The sequence below is a fragment of the Lethenteron reissneri genome, chromosome 19, assembly GCF_015708825.2.
Source record: "Lethenteron reissneri isolate LAM-NWPU_2019-01 chromosome 19, ASM1570882v1, whole genome shotgun sequence".
Lineage (NCBI taxonomy): Eukaryota > Metazoa > Chordata > Hyperoartia > Petromyzontiformes > Petromyzontidae > Lethenteron > Lethenteron reissneri.
In genome coordinates this window covers 415,637-439,256 of record NC_083797.1, presented here as the reverse complement: position 1 = coordinate 439,256, position 23,620 = coordinate 415,637, and the positions used below count along the sequence as shown (strand labels likewise).

At 54.9% G+C, this 23,620-nt stretch overlaps 1 protein-coding gene across 2 annotated transcripts; it reads right to left on the bottom strand.

The window, feature by feature from the left end:
* Nucleotides 1-5,324: 5,324 nt before the first annotated feature.
* Nucleotides 5,325-21,434, bottom strand: RNF217 (ring finger protein 217). 2 transcript variants are annotated; one of them, XM_061554029.1, is made up of 6 exons: nt 20,187-21,434; nt 14,929-15,261; nt 14,184-14,351; nt 13,511-13,712; nt 12,956-13,027; nt 5,325-11,758 (listed from the first exon to the last, which is right to left on the bottom strand). In XM_061554029.1, the coding sequence occupies exons 1-6, from the start codon at nt 20,991-20,993 to the stop codon at nt 11,688-11,690; spliced, it is 1,653 nt and encodes a 550-aa protein (XP_061410013.1). In that variant the 5' UTR covers nt 20,994-21,434; the 3' UTR covers nt 5,325-11,687. The 2 variants fall into 2 exon arrangements, with proteins under 2 accessions (XP_061410013.1, XP_061410014.1); XM_061554030.1 differs by lacking the exon at nt 12,956-13,027.
* Nucleotides 21,435-23,620: the final 2,186 nt, after the last annotated feature.

The following is a 23,620-nucleotide window of genomic DNA, read 5'->3' as shown; positions in this document are numbered from 1 at the left end:
CTGCCGGCTGTCATAGCTTCTCCCTAATAGCACTTGCCCGAGCAGTCTGTTAAAGGGTACACTAGGGGTCTTTGTGTGACCGTGAGAAGAGATGTGGCACATAAGGATGTGGAGCTGATTGGACTTACCGATGACTGGTACCATTAGTATAAAGATTGGCCTCTGTGGAGGAGGTTCGTGAAGGGCGCTGCTGGGAAGTTGGAGCCAGTCGCCCTCTAGCAACAACGGAGACAGAGGAGAGACGCTCACAACAACGAGCGGAGCACCGTGCAGATAAAACTCATACATTTGTCACAGTGGGGAGCACAGATGGGGCATCTGCCAGTCAGTCATCTCAGTCAGTCAACCCATGGCGCCTGGGTTGTTCCGTGACGCGCTGTCAACGATCCTGCGATACTTCACTTGGCCACCGCCACTGAGTGGTGAACGGCGGTGATTGTTGTGGCCAGGCCCCATCTCTAACACAGGCGTCCTTGCCTATCACATCTGGCACATGATGTGGCGATGCTCCTGCTGCGTTGGCAGCAGTGGTGCACAAGCACAACCGTAATTCGTCAATGGCACTGCACATATTTCCTATGACGAAGGATCACTGGCCGAAACGTCGCCTATTATATAAACCGACTCTGTTGAACAAAATATCTCCCAGAATGAAGGGTGGTGTGGCTGATGGGATGTCTAAAAAACAAAGCTGAGATGTCGCCATGCGGAGAGCACGACATGGGAAGTGGGCTCGTGCGCCCTGCCGCGTGCCTTGGGAGTGGTGGGACGCGGAGGCGGCCTCCTCACACAGAAGAAGTCTCCGCCATGGCTCCGTGCTCATTTATCGGAGCGGTGACGCAGTGATCAGCGCTGAAAACCGGGCAACCCGAGTGGCGAGTGATTTGTAAACCAATGTTGCCCACCCCCCCCTTCCCACAGCCTCACAAACCCGTGACCAGCGTGGTGAAGTATGGGTATGAAACCTTCACAACGGACGTGGCACGCATGTGGAGGCGATTACGGAAGGGTTATTATTGTTAGACAGAAAATAAACAACACGAGCGGCAGAGGAAGGCGCCGGGCGCCGTCCTCGCGGCGGTGCCAACAATGCCCCCTGCTCCTCCACTTGCTCCCCCTCCTCCCCCTGCTCCTCCTCCTGCTCCTCCTGCTCCTACTCCCCCTGATCCCGCTGCTCCCCCTGGCCATGCCCACCCAGCCCCAGCCCCCCGTCCCGCCCCAGGCTAATCTCTGCGCTGGCGCCGGGGGCTGTGGGAGCCACCGCCGCCACCACCACCACCGCCACCACAACCGCCACCGCCACCACCACCGCCACCACCACCGCCACCACCACCACCACCGCCACCACCACCACCACCGCCACCACCACGCACTCGGATCACTATCGCCGCTCTCGTTGTGTGCTCCACGCCGGTCCTGTGACACTCGCCGCTGCTGTTGTTGCTGCTGCTGTTGTTGCTATTGTCACTGCTGCTGCTGCTGTTGTTGTTGTTGTTTGTTGTTGCTGCTGTTGTTGTTGCTGTTATCACTGCTGCTGTCGTTGTCTGTGTGACAGCTGCCCTGCCCCGCGCGTCTCGTGGTGGCGATGCGGAGGCGACTCACAGGCGGCGACGGTGGCCGCGAGCAGTGCACCACCTGGTGTGGAAGGAGGACCCCCCCCCACTCGGCCATTCAGAACCCCCCTCCCCACCCGCGTGCCCCCCACACCTCCTCGGATCCCAAGGGCGGTGGGGGACGGCCCCGATAGTCATGTTTGTCAAACAGCCCCCCCACTCATTCACGTCAATACCACCGCCCATTGTCTCTGCTAGATATTGTTGTTGTTGTTATTGTTGTTGTTATTGCTGTTGCTATGGTTACCCTTCTTAGGAGGGTTTTTACCCCTCCTGTGCCGTGCCGGCCTTCATACGCGTTACTCGCTCACACCACTTGCTCCAAGAGTGTTGGAGGCTACACGGGGGACCTTTGTCTTTTGTGTGTGTGTTGTGTTTATACGTGTGTGTGTGTTGTGTTTAGACGTGTGTGTGTGTTGTGTTTTGATGTGTGTGTGTTGTGTTTAGACGTGTGTGTGTGTTGTGTTTAGATGTGTGTATGTGTTGTGTTTAGATGTGTGTGTGTGTTGTGTTTAGATGTGTGTATGTGTTGTGTTTAGACGTGTGTGTGTGTTGTGTTTAGATGTGTGTGTGTGTTGTGTTTAGATGTGTGTATGTGTTGTGTTTAGATGTGTGTATGTGTTGTGTTTAGATGTGTGTGTGTGTGTTGTGTTTAGATGTGTGTGTTGTGTTTAGATGTGTGTGTGTTGTGTTTAGATGTGTGTGTGTGTTGTGTTTAGATGTGTGTGTGTGTTGTGTTTAGATGTGTGTGTTGTGTTTAGACGTGTGTGTGTGTTGTGTTTAGACGTGTGTATGTGTTGTGTTTAGATGTGTGTATGTGTTGTGTTTAGATGTGTATGTGTGTTGTGTTTAGATGTGTGTGTGTTGTGTTTAGATGTGTGTGTGTGTGTTGTGTTTAGATGTGTGTGTGTGTTGTGTTTAGATGTGTGTATGTGTTGTGTTTAGATGTGTGTATGTGTTGTGTTTAGACGTGTGTGTGTTGTGTTTAGACGTGTGTGTGTGTTGTGTTTAGATGTGTGTGTGTGTTGTGTTTAGATGTGTGTATGTGTTGTGTTTAGATGTGTGTGTGTTGTGTTTAGATGTGTGTATTGTGTTTAGATGTGTGTGTGTTGTGTTTAGATGTGTGTGTGTTGTGTTTAGATGTGTGTGTGTGTTGTGTTTAGATGTGTGTGTGTGTTGTGTTTAGACGTGTGTGTGTGTTGTGTTTAGACGTGTGTATGTGTTGTGTTTAGATGTGTGTATGTGTTGTGTTTAGATGTGTGTGTGTGTTGTGTTTAGATGTGTGTGTGTGTGTTGTGTGTCTGTGTTTGTGCCGTACCGCTCGCAATCACAAGGTTCACGAGTTCAAGCCTTGTTTGGGTACGGGACGGGTTAACTCAGACCTCTCCCCGTGGTCGATAAAATAGGTACCACTCTGTGGGGACGTCACTGGTGGTTATCTTATGGGTAGAATCTTCCCATCCATGGGAATGTGGAATGGTCACCACTCTGGCTCTGCAGGGGATGTCAGCAGCAGATGCGCACCAATGGCTCAGTGCCCGTGAGGCGTGCTCTGTGGGACTGACGGAGGGGAGGGGGGGCAACGATGTGATGGTCACGTGGTAACACTGACCCCCCCCCCTGCCCAAACAGCCCCTAGCGTGGGTCAGAGTTCACGCATCCCACAGGGAGCGAGCGTCGGGGGTCGTTCGCTCACGCGCGTGAGCCGAGGGGAGGGGTGATGGGGGGGGGGCTGCGGGGTGGGGGCCGGGAGATGTGTGGGAGTGGCCGGACACGAGGACATTATAATAGGTGCTCGCTAACAGCGATTCTTCAACAGACGACCTCAACTCGACTCAGGAATGTGTTTCGTGCCTCCCTCCCATATCCCTCTCTGCACAATTATGAGCGCAGTGTGTTTTGTCCACATCCCATCAGCCACGCGGCCTCCTCCTGGGCGGGCATATTTGCAGCAGCATTGGTTCCAACACAAGCAAAACAACTCTGGACCGGTGTCGACATCCAGTGACTCATCAGCAGAGTCGGGCTCGCTTCAACTAACGCCGTTGAAGTGCCAGATCTTTGTCGAGAAGGGCCCTGTCGCCGGGCCAACCTGCCCCAGGGCAACACCTTGGGGCCGATGGTTGACACGTGGCGTGGTGAAGTATGGCAAGCAGCAGAGACAAGGTAAACTCTGCCGGCGATGACGGCCGGGAGGGCGGCAGGACGCACGCGGCGGGTCTCGTGCGCAATGTCGCACCGCCACCTGGCGGCGAGTTGCCGCAAACAGCCAAAGGCGCGACAGCCTGCACAGACTGTTGGGGCAAGACCTGTTAGCGAGCAGCACCTTTGACGGGGCTCGTCTGTCAGCAATGCGGCTAAGATGAGGCACTCCCTGCAGGGTGCTGCTCGTGGGTTGTGCAAGACATCGTTTGCGTAGAAGAGCTCACGGTGCATTGCGCTAACCACTGCGCCACCGCTCCCCAAATACAGACCCACGCACACAGAGATAGGAAAAACAAACCACGTAATATTGACATCCTCACAAAACACACACACGCGCACACACACGTGTGTGTGTGTGCGCGTGTGGAGTGTATGGGTTAGCGCGCTACTCAACGAACCCGGCGACACCAATTATGATTATCTGAATCGGTTTTGTGGCTCTCCGAGGTCGACTCAGCCTTAAATGTGTATCTAGAGCGATGTGTGAACATCGCCACTGGGGAGACAAAGGCGGCCTGGGTGGTGTTGGTCACCCACCCCCTCGTGTGCCATGGCGGCCTGAATAGGTGCCCGCTAACATCCCCTGCCCCAACAGCCCGTGTCGGCTACACGGGGCACCTTTGTCTTTGTTGTGTTTGTGCGAGTGGAGCGCCCGAGGGGCTGACGTCAGCTGCCCAGACGAGGTGTGGCCTCCCCTCTTCCCTTCACGCAGTGGGTCGCAGGCTGCGGCACGGATACAGTGCAGGAGGCATTTCCAAAAATGCGCTCGGGGCGACGGAAAAGGTTACCGTTACACCCCGGGGCTCTTTTCGGGATTATAAGACGCTGCGGAAAGTAAGACGCAGGCAAAACACACCTGTGCCAGGTGTCAACACAAACACACCGGATTTTAAGACGCCGCGGAAAGTAAGACGCAGGCAAAACACACCTGTGCCAGGTGTCAACACACCGGATTATAAGCACCCCCGAACTTAGTTTTAGAATAAACGGGGGAAAGAGTCGGGGAGTGGCAGGGGAAGTGCGTCTTATAATACGGTCTTGTTTGCGTGTGGGCCGTGGGGGGCGGGTGATTGGGGATGCAGCTTTGGTCGCGTGGTGGCACGAGACCATGTGACCGTCTGCACACAAGGGGCCTGCAGCCACGTGGACGCGCAATGCATCAGGCGCACGAAGAGAACAGCAGATTGTTATTGTAAGACGTCATCAGCCAATGTAATTATGAGGGTGTGTCGTACAATGTGGAGGATACCGGAGCACGCGTAGAACACTCACGCGTGCGAGGGCGCAACACTCTGACCCATGCAAGAGGGTCACGTGGAGATTAGTCCACACTTGCCGCTGCGCCTTCTCTTGGGGAGTTTCACAACATGTCTGTGTGAGCCACCAACCGTCGCTGCTGCCTCGAGTGCTGGATCACATGCAGCCACGTGCAGTGCAACCACCGCCGCCACCACCCGACACAACCGACACCGCAAAAAATCACTAGAACGGACACCAGATCGGGGGTCAGGGCCGCATATTTTTGGCGGTTTATTTATTTAAATATTTCACCTTCACGACGCAACCGTGGCGACACTTTCCTCCACTGGGGCGCACCACGGGCAGCGGCTTCGTGGCACGGAGTCCCCGCGCGACGACTGAAGGTCATTCCGCATCTCGGCTCGATTGAGCCTCGCTCGTCACACGCATCCTCGCTATCCCGGCGCGACGGCAGCACGAGACGGCGGTGTGAACAATCGCGGTTGCACGAGCGTCCGGAGCTTGCTGGCCAGAGGGTGGAGTTGAGTTGTGCTCTGCAGGTATCCTGGGAGCAGAGGTTTCAATCGGACCCTGCGCGTATGGCCAGGGATGCCCTTACTTAGCATCGTAGACTTGGTTACGGCTCGTATCAAGACCGGCTCTGGCTCAAATGAGCCATGCGCTTAACTTGAACTGGCTCTGAGCAACGGCCCCAGCCGCGCTGAGGATTTCCGTGAGCCTGGGACCAGCCACGGCTGAGCCGCTCGCTCAAGCGATCTTTGGAAGCAGTTGAGGGTCTCGAGTCTGAGCCGAGCCGTGACTATGAGCACGGCTCTTTAGTGTTTCAAGTTAGCCTCGGCATCCAGTGTTAATCATTGTCTTGCATTGAAGTTTGTACCCTGAGGCTGAGAGGGTCACTCAGTCCGCGCCGTGACTGTTACCGACAGCAAAACAAAAGATTGAATCACCCACAACCTCGAGCTCACGGATGCAATCGATGGCCAAGATGCGTTACGTTCGCATACATAGACAGACATACGCACATACACGTACACGCATGCCGTATATACAGCGACAGAGATGCCCCGCGCAGCCTCCCACAGACTGCAGGGGCAGGTATGGTTAGCGAGCACACATTATTTAGGCTTGCACGAGCCGGTGGAATGGCCATCACCACGCCCGGCCACCCTTGTCTTCCCAATACCGATGTTTACACAGGCAACCAGCTACTCATTTGAGACTGAGTTGACCTAGGGGAGGCCCAGGACCGGTTCAAATAATCGTCACTGGTGTTGGCCGTGAGTGGGAATGGAAGTCAAGTGATCAGGTTCGTAGCGTAGCGCTAACTTCTACAAATAATCACACACAGACACACACATACGTACTATACACCCCAGTCCGATCTTTAATTCAGTGCAAAAAATGCTTGGCGGTGCTTATTAATATACACATACAGCCCTTGCGATTTCTAGTGCAAAACTTAGTCTAAAAAACAACACAGATACGAATAATAACATAGCAGGCAACCCGCATACAGACACCGAAGAATGGCAGCAGAGGCAGCCAGTGTCCCCTCGCCCGGCTCTGGCATCGACCCCAGGCGGCTCCACGCGTCGGGGCTCTCGGCTCACCCCCCCCCCCCTCCCGCGTGGCTCGCTTCGTGTTCCACGACGGAGACGCCCACACGGGAGGGAAGCGGCGGCGGCGCTGTGCGCACAACGCGTGAGCCTCACGACAAGAAGCCCCTGGGTTCGACTCTCGACTCGGGCGCCGAGCTGTACGGAGTTTGCATGTTCTCCCCCCCTGTTACGCATCGGTTTCCTCCGTGTTATTCTGCTTCCGCGAATCGCTAAAATGGCAAAGTAACCGGTATTGGCCAAACCTGTCCAATGTAGGATTCTCTTGAAAAAAGTAGTCCAGATTCAGTGTGGCTTTCTTGGTTAAATAAATAATTACTTGGAACATTACAGAACGGTCCGGCCAGCGTCTGCAGTTCCAAAGACGCGGCAGTGACGCGTGGTCTTTGTGGGGGGCTAACATCAACCATTTAGAGGCTGGATCACTTCATAAGAAAAGAAAATGCAGAAAACGAATGTGAGAAAACGACAGGGCAATCCTGCTATGAGGTGCAGGGCACCTCAGAAACCCAGGCGGCCAAGAGCGCGGGATCACCCGTTCGGCTTTTAAGACATTGTCCCAGCCCTAGTAGGGACACAGACCCGGACAGCAGGTTACGATGAGAGCCACAGTGAGATGCAGGGCTACGGGGAGGACTATGGCTACATGGTCAGGGATAGAGATGTTGGGTGAGCGTTAATTTTAAGACTGGTTACAGCTATGGTTACGGATAGGGCGAGTTCAGGTGCGGGGGCTGGGCTCGAGCCGGGTGTGAGAGGCCAGGTTCGGCGTAGAGCTTTGGCAAGTCTCCAGCCAGGGCGAGAGGCGGGTGTTCGAGCTGAGATGAGACCTTGCCACAGCGTAGAACCGCGAGTCCGGATATAACGTTTTGGAAAGAAAGCGCCGTATCCCTACGCGGCCTCCTCAAGCCTTGCCTACTAAAGCTAGCCAGGTGTGCGTGTGTGAGCGCGCATTATAATAAGTGTCAATTATTTATCCAGAAAAACCTCAGACTCGCTTTCAAGAGGGTGCTGCTAAAATTGGGATGCTTGGCCACGAATTCCATTGGTGAGAGTTTGGCCTCCCGCGGGCGGCAACCGCAGAAGCCGGAGACAACCCACGCTGCTTGTACGAGGGGGTACCACTCATCAGCTCCGCGTCTACAACACCTGGCAAGCCCTGCTTGGCTTTCCAGACGGGGTAAGCTGCGCGGCACGAGGGGAGATTTGCCCAGCCACGAGGGCAGTGCTGCCCACTGCCCGCTGCGCCTTGCCGCACGTGCTATTAGCTGGATGACAAAGGCACAGATCGGTGCTATTCACACATCTCAAATAATTATAATCATCAATAATAATAATGCACTTATAACCAACGCGATATAAAACCGAGCCGCTGAGGTTTGCTTGCTTAAGCTGTCTCTTAAACGTCAGCCCTCCCCACCACTCTCACAACCCCCTTCCCATCCCCCCAATGTTTACGAACTTCTTGTCCAGTTACATATTCTACAAGATCGTTACACGCTGCCCACACCAGATGGTTGGTGAACTCCAATAGCTCACATTCCCATCAAGATGTATCCCACCCATGTGAGTCCAGCGTGACACGAGGAGCGGTGGCACGGCGGTTAGCGCACTACGATACGAGCCCGTGAGGTGGCCATAGATAAGATCAGTGGCGAGTGATATATTGACCGCATTAGGGCCTCCCCTAGGTCGACTCGGCCTTAAACAATTGCCCGATGGCGATGTGTGAACACATGTAAACACCAGCACCAGGGAGACAAAGGGATGCGAGCGTGGTGCTCACCACACCATCCCCTCGAGTGTCATTACGGCCTTAATAGGTGCTCGCTAACTGCACTTGCAACGACACTGTCGTCCCATGGGCCGTAGAGGGCGCTTCTACGGTACTTGAATGCACACTCTCTGTAGGCCGCGTGGGGGTTTGCTTCTCAATCATCAGGCACGTGTAGCGTGCAGCCACTGAACTGTCCATTGGAGAGGAGAGGTTTGGTCAACGTGGACAGGCGACCCGCGGAGTCGCGAGGCCTGGCTGTGAGAACACTGCAGCCCAAGACGTCTCGCCAGGTTGGGTCAGTGTAGAGCACGGCACACCACATTCAACATTCCTCTTGCTACGGGCTGAGGCTTCTAACAGTCACGTGCCACCTGTTCCAGTCCACCAGCGACCGAGGATAATATTCGAGGACCCGGCACACTGCATCCAGTATGCCTCTCGCTTTTTGCTATGGCTTCTAAGTCAGCAACCCAGAGAAATATTCCGGTTTGCGATTCATCATCCCTGCTCTCCAAATGCAAATTCCCCCCACCAACCCTGCTCCAACCACCTCCCCCCACCCTCCCTGCTCCCAACCCCACCATCCACAGCCACAATAAGTATTGGTTAATCGCAGTGAAAATCGATTCTTACAGCTCGCCACGCTTTCATCACATGCAGCACTGGAGAGTAACGATGTCACCCTGTGACGCCGCATTGCCACCGCCACACAGGAGAGGGGACGGCTCAGAGGCACCAGGATGAACCACGGGCGAGGAGTGTGGAGGCAGCAGCAGCAGCAGCAGCCACACGGTGGTGACGAGCCGGCGATACCAACAACTGCCCAAGCTCTGCGGTCCTCTATATATGAAGGTAGAATTGGCCAATACAAATTCATACACGTGAGATGATAACGGAGCAACCTCAGAAAACCCACACGTGCGAGCGAGGGGGACATACGATCTCATACCGATGGAACAGGTGGAGATTAGTCCACACTTTGCTGGTACATGCGTCAATCATGCACGATCAATTCCTTCGCACACACGCAGTTAGATAGACGTCGTGGGTGTTGGAATTATAATGTTGATGATTTGTGTAAATGGTAATTGGACAAACCAAAAACTGAACTAAACAATTATTAAACCGTAGCCGCCTTAGCATGACTGATCCAATTTCTGTTTGAGCGACTGTTTGCTGGCAAAGCCTGGTCCCTGCTAATGAGACGCTGATCGTTCACTCGTGTGACTCACGAGGCCGCTGTGGCCGATGGGACGTGTGGGGACAGATGGTGGATGGAGGTGAATGATGGTCTGCCAAGTTAAGAAACTTTCTTTTCATTTATCGTGATTTGTTTAGCTTTTCTCTATTTTTCACACCTATCGTTGTTGTTTTGCATTGTTTGTTGTTGTAACTCGTTGACCCGCCCCTACTGGATATCACCACGACGATGAATCGTTACACCCCCACGTTAGAACCACGGCCACCCAATCCCGAGCAGCGTTGCGGGTCAAACACAGGGGTCAAGGCACAGTCGCGTTCGTCACGGTGACGACAGTGATTATCAAGCACACCCTCGCCATTGCTCCTTTCCTTCCGCCAGATCCCACGGCATCATCATTGTCATCATCGTCGACGGGTCTTATGTCTTCTCTTCCCCTTAGTCACTGAACTCTGGGTTACACTGCAATGCTCCTCTTGGTGATCTGCCCCACTTACGCCACCTTGCAAACAACCAACCACGTGTCCCACCCATCACTACCACCACCTCCTCTTCCAGTAACAATAATAATAAAAAAACAATACAAGAGCTGTCATCGAGGCCCGAAGTTCAAAAGAAACTCTCCAGTGCTGCGGACTTCTCATCTGTACCAGTGTTGACTCCAAAGTCAAGTGCAAGAGGAGAATTGAGCTCCTGTTGGCAGGGCTCGAGGCAAGTACGGCGGTCGGCTGGCAGCAGCAGCAGCCCGCTCCCATGGCATGGCTCTCCTCCTGGATACCGCGCCTTCGCACGCTCACTGATAGCGGCGGCACCGCGACCTCGGCGCGACGGGTGGTCGCGAATCGTGACGGCGGAGCGGTTGGCGGGGGAAGAGTCGAGGCTCTTTCACCGCAGGGTCGTCAACGCGAGAGGCGGTGGCGGCGGTGTTTTGGGAAGGAGTCCTTCATCTGGCAGTAGCAGCAGCAGAAGCAGGGGACTGATCAAGGATGATGGTGGTGGTAGCGGCGGTGGCGGTGATATCAGAGAGCCCTTTAAAGTGTTTCTGTTTCCAAGGCCCTTTTGCTGCTCGCTGCCCGCGTGGCTGCTCCTGGGCTCCACAGGAAGAGGCTTCTTCTTCCGGTGTCAAGGGCATCTTCCTGAGCCCCCCACAATGGCCACCACCCACCCTCACAGAGTGATCAAAACACTTAACCGATGTTAATGATAACGCTGCAACCGGTGCGGTTTGTTTAGCTACTTACCTGGAGCTTCACCGAGTCTCAGGGCTTGTTGTTCAGGAGGGTGCTGCTACGTGGGGAGGTTTGGCCGTGATCCCTTGAGTGGTGAGAGTTTGGCGTGGAAGAACCCCGGAGAACACTCAGCGCCGGGCGTACGGTTGGCTCACGAGGCTCCGCACAGATAGATTCAAGAATTCATTAATGCGCTGCCGTCTGCTGCCCTTTAGTAGTGTGCACACGGTCAAAGCGACCCTCTACCCTCATCTCCACTCGGGTCCACGAGCCAGTGGTGGAAATTCCACATTTCCATGATGAGGGCAGTTCATTAATACCACCAGCGCTGTTGATACAGCATCATAGAGTGATGCTGCTCGTGATATCGATGAGTCGGTATGATGATGGGTATAGATGATAGTGATGATATGTGAGACGATAGGAATGGAAATGATGATGGTGTTGATGATGATTGGATGATGATGATCACAGTGATGATGGTAATGATGATCCTGGGTGAAGATGATGAGAGTGATGATGATGAGGCTCAATTTTAGCTGAGTCCAATCCACAAAACATGTCTGTACTCGGCACATCACATCTATCAGACCTCTTGCTATTCGCTGCGGCTTTTACTAAGTCACCTACCATCTACCCCGAGTCTACCAGCGACTCGGAAATTGTTTCTGCCCCCGACACACCACATCCAGTATACCGATCCTTGGATGTGATGGTGCAGCGGTGCAGGACTGAGCGTGAAGGGGGGTAAGAGGAGCGGTGGTGCCGCAATCGGGCCTGCAGATGTCACACGTACATCTCCACGGGCGTTTGGCGCCGAGACTTGCAGAGCAGGTAGATAGGACCCGCGAAGATCCCTGCACGAGGGAGAGGGAGGGGAGAGAGGGATGGAAAAGGAGGGAAAGAGAGGAATGTAAAAGGGGGGTGGGAGAGACGAAGACAGAGAGAGCGAGGGGGGAGTGGGAATGAGTGATGTCTGTCAGACAGCGAGAACCCACACAGCACACATGGCGCCACACAGCACGCGGACGCGCATCGACACACGCGGACACACACGCGGACACACAAGGGCACGGACACACACAACGACACACAAACAAAAGACACACACACAAGAAGACACACACAACGACACACAAACAAAAGACACACACACGGACATACACGGATAGGGAAGTGGGGGCAGGGTGGTGGCAGTCCCTGAATTTAGGGCACCCCCCCCATGTAAAAACATCGTCACGATGGGGCCTCGTCACATGGTCACATCGTTACGATGGGCCCTCATCGTCATGGTTACATCGTTGCAGTGGGTCCTTATCGTCATGGTTACATCGTTGCGGTGGGCCCTCGTCGTCATGGTTACATCATTGCGGTGGGCCCTCGTCGTCATGGTTATAGTTACAATGGGCCCTCGTCATCATGGTTACGTTGTTGCGGTAGGCCCTCGTCGTCATGGTTATAGTTACAATGGGCCCTCGTCGTCATGGTTACATCATTGCGGTGGTCCCTCGTCGTCATGGTTATAGTTACAATGGGCCCTCGTCGTCATGGTTACATCGTTGCGGTAGGCCCTCGTCGTCATAGTTACATGGCTACAATGGGCCCTCGTCGTCATGGTTACATAGTTACAATGGGCCCTCGTCGTCATGGTCACATCGTTACAATGGGCCCTCGTCGTCATGGTCACATCGTTGCGTTGGGCCCTCGTCGTCATGGTTACATCGTTACAATGGGCCCTCGTCGTCATGGCTACATCGTTGCATTGGGCCCTCGTCGTCATGGTTACATTGTTACAAAGGACCCTCGTCATCATGGTCACATCGTTGCGTTGGGCCCTCGTCGTCATGGTTACATCGTTACAATGGGCCCTCGTCGTCATGGCTACATCGTTGCATTGGGCCCTCGTCGTCATGGTTACATTGTTACAAAGGACCCTCGTCATCATGGTCACATCGTTGCGTTGGGCCCTCGTCGTCATGGTTACATCGTTACAATGGGCCCTCGTCGTCATGGTTACATCATTGCGTTGGGCCCTCGTCGTCTGTGCCACTCACCGACGAGCAGCGCGAGGATTCCGAATATGACAATGGCGACCAGCAGCAGGGGGGTGGCACAGAGTTTGGCACCTGGGATGAGGCAGCGAGACGCACAGACACGGCGAACGGATGAGCGGGAATGAGTGAATCCGTGAGTGAATAAGTGAATCAATGAGCGAGAAAGAGCGAGTGAATCGGTAAGCAAGAATGAATGAGACTGAGTGAGAATGTGTAAATGAATGTGCGAATCAGTAAGAATGAGTGAATGAATGAGTGAATCAGTGAGTGAGAATGAGTGAATCAGTGAGTGAGAATGAGTGAATGGGTAAATGATGTGGAAATGAGCGGATAAATGAGGTTGAATTAATGAGCAAATGAGGGTAAATGTAATGAGTGAAAATTGAATCACTCACACTTATGTGGCTATTGCTGATTATGATGATGGTGATAATAACGATCATGACAATGATGAAGATGAAGGTGACGACGTTGATGAGAAAGATAATATCAACAATGCTGACATCGATGACACTGCAGGCAACTACACATGACGCTGGTTGAGATGGGCCCCACCACAGAGCGCGCCGCGGACGAGGCGCCGCAGGTTGGGCCGCTCGGGGTAGTAGATGAAGCGGCAGCCGAAGACGCTGTGCTTGGTGTTGTGGTCTCCAAAGAAGCGCAGCTCCCGGTAGCGCTCGCCGCAGCGGTAGCAGAAGTTGGTCTCACACTGCGAGCAGATCATGTGGTTGCAGCCTTCCGTCTTCTGGATGTGAACCTAGAGGCAACTTGCCCCGCACAGAGAAAGACAGAGAGACAGAGAGAGACACAGAGAGAGACAGAGAGAGACACAGAGAGAGAGAGACAGAGAGAGACACAGAGAGAGAGAGAGACACAGAGAGACACAGAGAGAGAGACAGAGAGAGACACAGAGAGGCAAGGATGAAGCACGAACGAATAGAAACCGGAGCAGAGACGAGCAAAGAGATGTTGGCACAAAAGGCGGTACTGGAGGTGGCTGTGGTGGCAGTGATGTCTCTGGCAGGGGCGTTTGTGGTGGCAGTGGTGATGGTGGTAGTGGTGATGGTGGTGGCGCTAGTGGCGGTAATTGTGGCAGTGGTTCTGGTGGAGGTGGTGGATGTAGCATTCATGGTGGCGTTGGTGGTGATAGCAGTGGTGGTGGTGGTTGTGGTGGTTGTGGCAGTGGTGGCGTTTGTGGTGGCGGGGCCCGCTGCTGGGCGGCGGGCACCTTGCAGCGAGGGCACTTCTGCGCGTTGCGCTGCCCCTGCACGTTCACTTGCCCAGCCCAGCGCTGCAGCAGCTTGTCCCCTCCGCGGTAATCCTTGCAGCTGACACCCTCGTGCCAGGGTGCGTGGCACGCGAAGCACCACAGCACGTGGCACTTGGGGCACTGCACCTGTGCCGGCGAGGGAGTGGGGGCGGGCAGCGTCGAGAGAGAGCCACGACGCACGACACAAAACGAGTTTTATACAAAAATACTTTTTGCTCCTTTTCCGTGAATGCTACCCACCAACAGAAACGAAGGTGACGATGGCCAGCGGTGGTCGAGACTAACCATGGAGCGGCAGCTGAAGGAGCGGGGAGATGGAACAGTCCATCGTGGAGATGGAGCCGTGAAATTAGCTTGTGTGCAGCTGCTTGGATGGATTGTTGATCATAATAGATCGTAATAGATGGTGTCGGCCTGGGGGAGGCCTTCATCCAGCAGTGGATGGATTATGACCCATGCTGATGACGACGACCACGATGATGCTATCTGTGTCATGCAACGAGATGAAGAATCCGTTGGGAAATTGGCATGGGGTTTCCCTCCGTGTACTCCGGTTCCCTCCCGTAGCTAAACTCACACACAGACAATGTCAACATTGCTAGCCAAACATCCCAACGTGGCAGGACCCTGAGAATGAGCCTTCAGACTCGGTGCGGCTTTCTCCCGGGTGTGCGGTAGTAAAGTTAAACAAGAAGAGACTCGCCTTGCCGGGGGGCCGGTCCTTGCGCTTCCTGCTGCCGCGCTTGGCCAACTTGCCGTGGGGGGCCGGCAGGGAGCCCCCCTCCACCGCGTCGCCCCCGTCGGAGGAGGTCCCGTCGCCGGCGCGGGCGGCGGTGGCCGGGCCCCCTCCCCCCGGCGTGAGGAGGTGGCCGCAGCCCGGGCAGGGCCTCGTGCGCGAGCCGGCGCGGCTCAGCGCAAGCAGGTAGCAGAAGCGCGCGGCCTGCTCGGCGCCCAGGTGCGTGAGCACCACGCGCTCGCTCAGCGCGCCGGGGCACTCGGGGGTCGGGCAGCGCACGCGCGCGCGGCCCAGCTGCACCTGCGCCCGCACACAGATCCCCCGTGGGGCCTTTAACAAACTGTCGGGAACATGCTGTTGGCGAGTAGCACCTGCGAAGGTTGACATGGCACACAAAGGTGGTGGTGTGGTTCACGCCACACACGGCCGCCAGCCCGTGTCTCCCCGGTGGTGATGTTTACACACGCCAAACACCAGGTACTCGTTGAAGGTCGAGTCAACATAGCTGATGCAAAGGAGACGACGGCCGGTTTAAACAATTGTCGCTGATGTTGGTCATGAGCAGGAAACCAACTCGAGTCGCCGGGTTCATAGCAGTGCGCGAACCACTGCACTTTTGCTCTTCGTGTGTGTGCAATCCTCTATGCATTGCGGTGTACACCACTGGGTGGACAGAAGTGCCGGAAGGGGGGGGGGTAAGAAACTTCCTCTGTAGTTCCAACTGCCGCACCAGGAGATGGAATTAAACCGGCGACCTCTGGATTACATGTCACAGTGTGACACCAAATCTACCCCGCCGTGGTAGCTGTCTCCGTCTCAGTGAATAATCCAAACACGCCGTGTTTGTTGCTAGACATGAGATGTGTGGTAAAAACCGGAACGAATCGTTTGCTTTTTGTTGCGGTTGCCAATAATGTAATAAATAAAACCTTCTCAGCTGGGCCTCATCTCATGACGCTGTGCCCGCATGTTCCTAAGTCGCGTGGGGGTCTACGGGGAGTGACACGGGGGTCAGGGCCTAGTGGGTTGGGTTTAAATAACACAGGCGGCAGTCAAACAGGGACAGGCACAACCGGTTGGGCGACCGTTTCATACGCGACTTTTTTTCACAAGGTTAGGGAAACTGGCGAACACGCGTGGATTGACGCTCCACAACTCTCGAACGAGCGTCTTCATACATGTGGAAGAAGTGACACGGGGACCGACATGAGCTAGATGAGAGGGCTAAACGCTTGGTCTATACCGGACGTCTGCTGCACATACCACGTCTCGGCAGGGCATTCCTAGCATCCGTCTCAGACACCTGTGTATCTTCACCATCGCCCTAATATCTTTGGAACGGGAGATCGTAATCAGAGTCCAGTCAATACTTTGAGGGCGAGGGCCAAGCACTGGCGGAGCCAGTGGGGGGGGGGGGCACGTGCCCCCCAATAATCCGATCAAATCCCTAATTTAGATCGGATCATTGGGGTTTATTAGTATCTAGTGACAACGAATTAGCTGTGTCGCCATGCGCCATTTTTGTCTTCAGTCTTTAAATAGAAGTTGAGTGCGCATCTCTTAAATGTTTATTCATATACTACTAATACTGTTCTTATTTCTGTGAGTATATTGTAAACAATTCATAGTTATTTTTGCGATAACAGTATAATACTACAGTGTTCTTGGTGATTTCCGCGATTATAAAACACGTGTACAGTATTCATACTGTGCTTATTTTTGTGACCACTGTGAAATACGTAATTTTGTGCTTTCATATATTCATAACGAGGGGGTGGGTGGCCAGCACCACGCCCGGCCGCCTTTGTCTCCCCAGTGGCGATGTTCACACACCAGACCAGTTAATTGTTTGAGGTTGAGTCGACCTAGGGGAGGCCCAGGACCGGTTCAAATAATCGTCACCGGCGGTGGCCGTGAGCGGGAATCGAACTCGAGTCGCCGGGTTCGCAGCTACACTACAATGCGTTACGCTTCCACATGCGCGGGTCACGTGACAGATTTGACGTCACAGCTCACTTGCCGTGCAAAAAATAAATGCATTATTCAGCTCCCCCCCCCCCCCCCCTCAAAAGTGTATTTTATAATTTGTGCATGGTGTACAGTCTGGAAAGTACCCGCATGGCAAATTTACAGTTTGTTGCATGTCGGGAAGTACGCTAAACATTTTGAACAGACACACATTCACAACTTTGCCTTTTATATACATGGAGATATATATGGAGATAAATCAGCATTTGGCGACCCCCACTGCCACTGTATAGCATATGATTATATGCCAGGGACCCTATGAGATAATAGGACAATATTCTGAGTCCATAATTGGCAATAAGTAACGGCAAAGCAGTTATAAGTGACTCACATAATTGTGCGCAGTTGTGTATACAGCACACGACTTCCCTGAAGGCATCAACGCCTCCATTGAGTGCGATGCCGATCACACAACGCGGTTCGGATTCGACCCTCGATCGATGGCTGCGCCATCGCCGCACATGCGTCGAATAAAAAGCAAGGGACAAGTCCTTACTCACTAACAACTCCTTACTCACTAACAACTTCTTACTTACGAACAACTCCTCTATCGTTTTTCATTGCTGGAGGGGGTGCCCCCCTACCTGAAAATCCTGGCTCCGCCACTGGGGCTAAGGGCAGCAGTGAGACTCCTCCCTGTGAGCTGCCCCCTGTGAGCTGCCCGCTGTGGTGGCAATGCTCCGGGATGGAGACGCTCTCGGGATTGTATCGAAGTCCGGGCCACCACCCGGAGCGACGTTTCCATTCTCACCGGGGGGGCAGGAATTCCACTTGTTGGCACACGGCGCTGCCGACGGGGCTCTCTCTCCATGTGAACCACTCTCGCCAGCACTGAGACATTCGCCGCACCGTACAGACCCGGCCAACGCAGCCCTCGCTGGAATAAAGACCACCTTCCGGATGAGCCCCCGAATGTCAACAATCGCTCCGGCGTATTGCTTGTGTTGAATCAGCGCCGCTAAAAGTACTAACTCCCAGAAGGGAGGCCACGTGACTGACGTGATGTGTAAAAACAATCTTTTAATTTGTTTTCCATGGAGGGATGGATATAGGGAGGAGGCGTATCATCTGCCTGTTTATTTTGTTATTTATATTCTCCGCAGCGACGGTGCTGGTGATCGTGTTGTGACGTTGGTTTTGTTAAGCGATCGCTGCGGCTACTGCTTCTGCGCTGTCCGCCCACTCGGGACCCCCACGAACCCGCACCAGAAGATCACTCCGTTGGCACACACGGGGCGATCATCTGGTTAGTGGCCAAACATGCCAAGGCAGAAACATCCACGCTTCAAACTTACTCAGCAGAGATATACGCACGGCAGAGATATATACACGGCAGCAACATCAGCCTCACTGCTGCTGAGAAAACACAACACAGGTTTGTACGTGTGAAAAACTGGGAACAGTTTTGAACCAAATGGTTATGAGAATAACGCATGTTTACCCGGACAAGCTCGCCGAGTCTCCGCTCTTCTCAAAGAGGTTTCTGCCAAATCTTGGCAGGCGCGGGGGCGATGTGACTGCTGCTGTGGGTCATCCCAATGGAATAGTTCACAGGTTCTTTTCCAGAATAAGGATGTTGGGCCAAAACCAATTCCACTGTGTGTTGGTGTGTTTAGCTGTGGGGGGAAACCGGCGAACCCAGGAGAAACCCTCTCTCCCCATGCAAAACATTGGGAGAGAGGGTTAAACTCCACAGAGAACGACACTCAAGTCAGTGAGGCTCATGTATGTTCTGTATGTACGTAGTCAACCGTGTTAATCGGAGGTGCTGGGTAAGGACAACAAACTAAACACAAAAAGAAAGCAGTTCTAAGGAAATGCACGCTGTCGGATAAGTGCCCTGGGGTGCGTGACTGAGTCAAGCCCCCCCCCCATTCTGTTCATGCAAGTCACGTGTCCCACCTGCCTCACCTGTATTACCTGCTCCCCCATCACAACCACCACCGCTCTTGACCCTCTCCGTGTCGGCATTCACAAACAGCAAGTGGGCCCGCCTAGGCAGGGCCCATCGTCGTCATCGTCGTCATCAATCACCATCATGCCCGATGGTCGAGTCTATCGACAGGCACGCAGCCGAAGGAGGCCATGAGCGGGCACACGGTGAAGAGGGCGTCTCCCGCCGAGAAGGAACACTGGAATCAGAATCAGCTCGCGTGCAGGAGCTGGACGGATCGCCACATCGCGTAGACCATGAGAGATGGCGAGACAACTTGTGGTGGCGAGGGGGAAATCGTTCATCCAGCGGTGGATAGAACACGGCTGATGGTGATTATGAAAGCCACCCCCACCAGCCATAGTATGTCTCAAGTCAGCATGGGCGGGGGGGGGGTCTGTGTGCTGTTTGTGTTGAGGTCACGGTCGTTATTACCTTGGTTATGGCTCAGGCTCGCAGAGTCTCAGGACTCGCCAGGAGGGTGCTGCTCAACGGGGGGAAAACCCGCGGATCTCGTCACCACACTTTCTACTTACGAACCTACAACACCTGGCAAGCCCTTGTTGGCATACCCACACACGCGTTTACAGGAACAGATCGAGAGCCCACGTTTCCTTGCAGAGAGTTGAGGCAATGCTGTTTGCGAGTAGCACATAAACTATAAACTAAAAACACTCAAACTTTTTAATTTACCAGGTAAGGCCCTCTAAGCTATAAAGTGCTTTTTCAGAAGCGACCTGGCCACAAATACCTCAAAGAAGTGGATTATACCTCTGATGCACGTTTCTAAATGTGGAGGCTAAACCCGGAGGAAACGGTAGAAAAATCCACGCGACCACGGGGAGAGAGACACGCAAACTCCCGCGGGCTCCTGTATACCAGGCGAGGTAGTCAACATCTCGCCACAGTGGCACCGATGAAGGCCGGCACGACACATGAGGTGACGAGGCGGCGAGTGGCCAGCACCACGCCGGGCCGCCTTTGTCTCCCTCGTGGCTACTCATCGGAGTCGAAGCGAGGAGAGTCCATCACGCACCTGCGTGGAGCAGTAGGCGCGCATGCACTCCCCGCACACGGGCTCCTGTATACCAGGCGAGGTAGTCAACATCTCGCCACATGAGGTGACGAGGAGGGAGAGGCCATCACGCACCTGCGTGGAGCAGTAGGCGCGCATGCACTCCCCGCACACGGGCTCCTGTATACCAGGCGAGGTAGTCAACATCTCGCCACATGAGGTGACGAGGAGGGAGAGGCCATCACGCACCTGCGTGGAGCAGTAGGCGCGCATGCACTCCCCGCACACGGGCTCCGCGCAGCAGCCCAAGGGGTCGCACACGGCGGGCAGGAGGCACACGCGGCACGGCGCGAACACCAGCGGCTCGGGGAGGTGGCGCGGGGCGCTCTCCCAGCCGCGCGCAGACCAGCCGCACTCTCCACCACCATCACCACCACCATCATCACCGCCACCACCGTCGTCGCTGTCGCTGTCCACCGGCTCCACCTCGTGCCCGTGGCCGGCTGAGGCGATGACTTCTCCCGGCTCGTTCCGTCTCCCCGCTGCGTCCTTCATCTCGCCAGGAGACTCCCCGAGGTGCTGCAGGTCGCCCATGGAGCTCGCGGAGTCGTAGCCGGTCTCCAGGCTGAGCGCGGAGAGGTGGGCGGCTGCGTGCGGCTCAACGCGGCTCTCCACATCATCGCGGCTCGCCACATCGCCGCGTACGGGCGCACAGGAGTTGGCCACTTCCTCGCGGAGCCGCGCCGCGGCCGCCACGTTACCGCGGCGCAGTTTCACTTCGGCTGTGGCGGAGTGATCGCGGCCAGAGCTCACATCATCAACATCATCAACATCGTTACCACCACCACCATCATCATCATCACGCTCATCACCGGGTGCCGTGAGCTCTCCCCCCGCCGTGGTCCTCCACACGCCGGCCTCGCGGGCGATGGTGGAGATGACGCAGCGACGCAGCCTTCCTCTCCTCTCCTCCTCGTCGTCGCCGCCGCCTTCGTCCTCGTCCTCGTCCACCTCCTCGTCACCCCGCGTCTTGCCGGAGGCGAGGCGCCCTGCCATTGCTTCCCCGAGCGATGGCGGAGGAGGAGGAAGCGAGCGAGCGAGCAGGTTGTGGAGGAGGAGGGTGATGGAGGAGGTGGGGGATGGTGGTGGTGGTGGTGGTGATGTGAAAGGAGCTCCGAGTCCGAGTGTTCAAACTTTGCTCCGGCCGCGGCTTGCGACTGCGGACGACTCGGCGTCAACTCGTGCCGGGACTGACCAACAGCTGCTGACCGCCGCTCGCTGCCCTCTGGGCAATGAACCCGCGTGCTCACGAGGCGGACAGGCGGGCGGCACTGCCGCCAGCACCGCCCGCTGTCTCCCCTCGTCCACACGGCGTCTCGGCGACTAACGCGACCACAGCAGCAGCAGCAACGGCAACATTGCGGACGAGGAGGACGAGGAGGCGGCGGCGGCGCTGGTGTCAGCGCCTCGTGACTCCTTCCGTGCGAGTCGCGCCGCCTTTCGTATCCGCCTCTCGAGAGCTCCGCGAGCGCGCAACTTCCTGCAACCTTTAGCGACGGATGTGACGAGGGAGCCAGGGACGTGGGGGCCCGGTCACACCCAGGTGTGGGGGGCCCGGGGGTGGGGGGCCCGGTCACACCCGGGTGTGGGGGGCCCGGGGGTGGGGAGCCCGGTCACACCCAGGTTTGGGGGGCCTGGACGCCCCCCAATCCCGTGCGCCCCCCACACCCGTGCGCGACCGGGCGGGTGAATTCCGTGGCGAGTGTCACCGTGAACCGACCCTAACATCCTTGCACTGAGCAGCGTGGGGAAGTATGGTCACACAACCCACGTGACCCACACGGCGAGACGAGGGATGAATAATAACGATGACAAGAGTGAATGTTGTTGTTGTGTGGTCGAGGTGAACAGCTGTGTGTGTTGTTGTGTGGTCGAGGTGAAGAGCTGTGTGTTGTTGTGTGGTCGAGATGAACAGCTGTGTGTGTTGTTGTGTGGTCGAGGTGAACGGCTGTGTGTGTTGTTGTGTGGTCGAGGTGAACAGCTGTGTGTGTGTGATGCTGTTGTTGTTGTTGTGTGGTCGAGATGAACGGCTGTGTGTGTTGTTGTGTGGTCGAGATGAACGGCTGTGTGTTGTTGTGTGGTCGAGGTGAACGGCTGTTTGTGTTGTTGTGTGGTCGAGGTGAACAGCTGTGTGTGTGATGCTGTTGTTGTTTGGTCGAGATGAACGGCTGTGTGTGTTGTTGTTGTGTAGTCGAGATGAACGGCTGTGTGTTGTTGTGTGGTCGAGATGAACGGCTGTGTGTGTTGTTGTGTGGTCGAGGTGAACGGCTGTGTGTGCTGTTGTGTGGTCGAGGTGAACGGCTGTGTGTGCTGTTGTTGTGTGGTCGAGATGAACAGCTGTGTGTGTGATGATGTTGTTGTTGTGTGGTCGAGATGAACGGCTGTGTGTGTGATGCTGTTGTTGTGTGGTCGAGATGAACGGCTGTGTGTGTGATGCTGTTGTTGTTGTGTGGTTGAGGTGAACGGCTGTGTGTGTTGTTGTTGTTGTTGTGTGGTCGAGGTGAACAGCTGTGTGTGTGATGCTGTTGTTGTTGTGTGGTCGAGATGAACGGCTGTGTGTGTTGTTGTTGTGTGGTCGAGATGAACGGCTGTGTGTTGTTGTTGTGTGGTCGAGGTGAACAGCTGTGTGTGTGATGCTGTTGTTGTTGTGTGGTCGAGATTAACGGCTGTGTGTGTTGTTGTGTGGTCGAGGTGAACGGCTGTGTGTGTTGTTGTGTGGTCGAGGTGAACAGCTGTGTGTGTGATGCTGTTGTTGTTGTTGTGTGGTCGAGATGAACGGCTGTGTGTGTTGTTGTGTGGTCGAGATGAACGGCTGTGTGTGTTGTTGTTGTTGTTGTTGTGTGGTCGAGGTGAACAGCTGTGTGTGTGATGCTGTTGTTGTTGTGTGGTCGAGATGAACGGCTGTGTGTGTTGTTGTTGTGTGGTCGAGATGAACGGCTGTGTGTTGTTGTTGTGTGGTCGAGGTGAACAGCTGTGTGTGTGATGCTGTTGTTGTTGTGTGGTCGAGATTAACGGCTGTGTGTGTTGTTGTGTGGTCGAGGTGAACGGCTGTGTGTGTTGTTGTGTGGTCGAGGTGAACAGCTGTGTGTGTGATGCTGTTGTTGTTGTTGTGTGGTCGAGATGAACGGCTGTGTGTGTTGTTGTGTGGTCGAGGTGAACGGCTGTGTGTGTTGTTGTGTGGTCGAGGTGAACAGCTGTGTGTGTGATGCTGTTGTTGTTGTTTGGTCGAGATGAACGGCTGTGTGTGTTGTTGTTGTGTAGTCGAGATGAACGGCTGTGTGTTGTTGTGTGGTCGAGATGAACGGCTGTGTGTGTTGTTGTGTGGTCGAGGTGAACGGCTGTGTGTGCTGTTGTGTGGTCGAGGTGAACGGCTGTGTGTGCTGTTGTTGTGTGGTCGAGATGAACAGCTGTGTGTGTGATGATGTTGTTGTGTGGTCGAGATGAACGGCTGTGTGTGTGATGCTGTTGTTGTGTGGTCGAGATGAACGGCTGTGTGTGTGATGCTGTTGTTGTTGTGTGGTTGAGGTGAACGGCTGTGTGTGTTGTTGTTGTTGTTGTGTGGTCGAGGTGAACAGCTGTGTGTGTGATGCTGTTGTTGTTGTGTGGTCGAGATGAACGGCTGT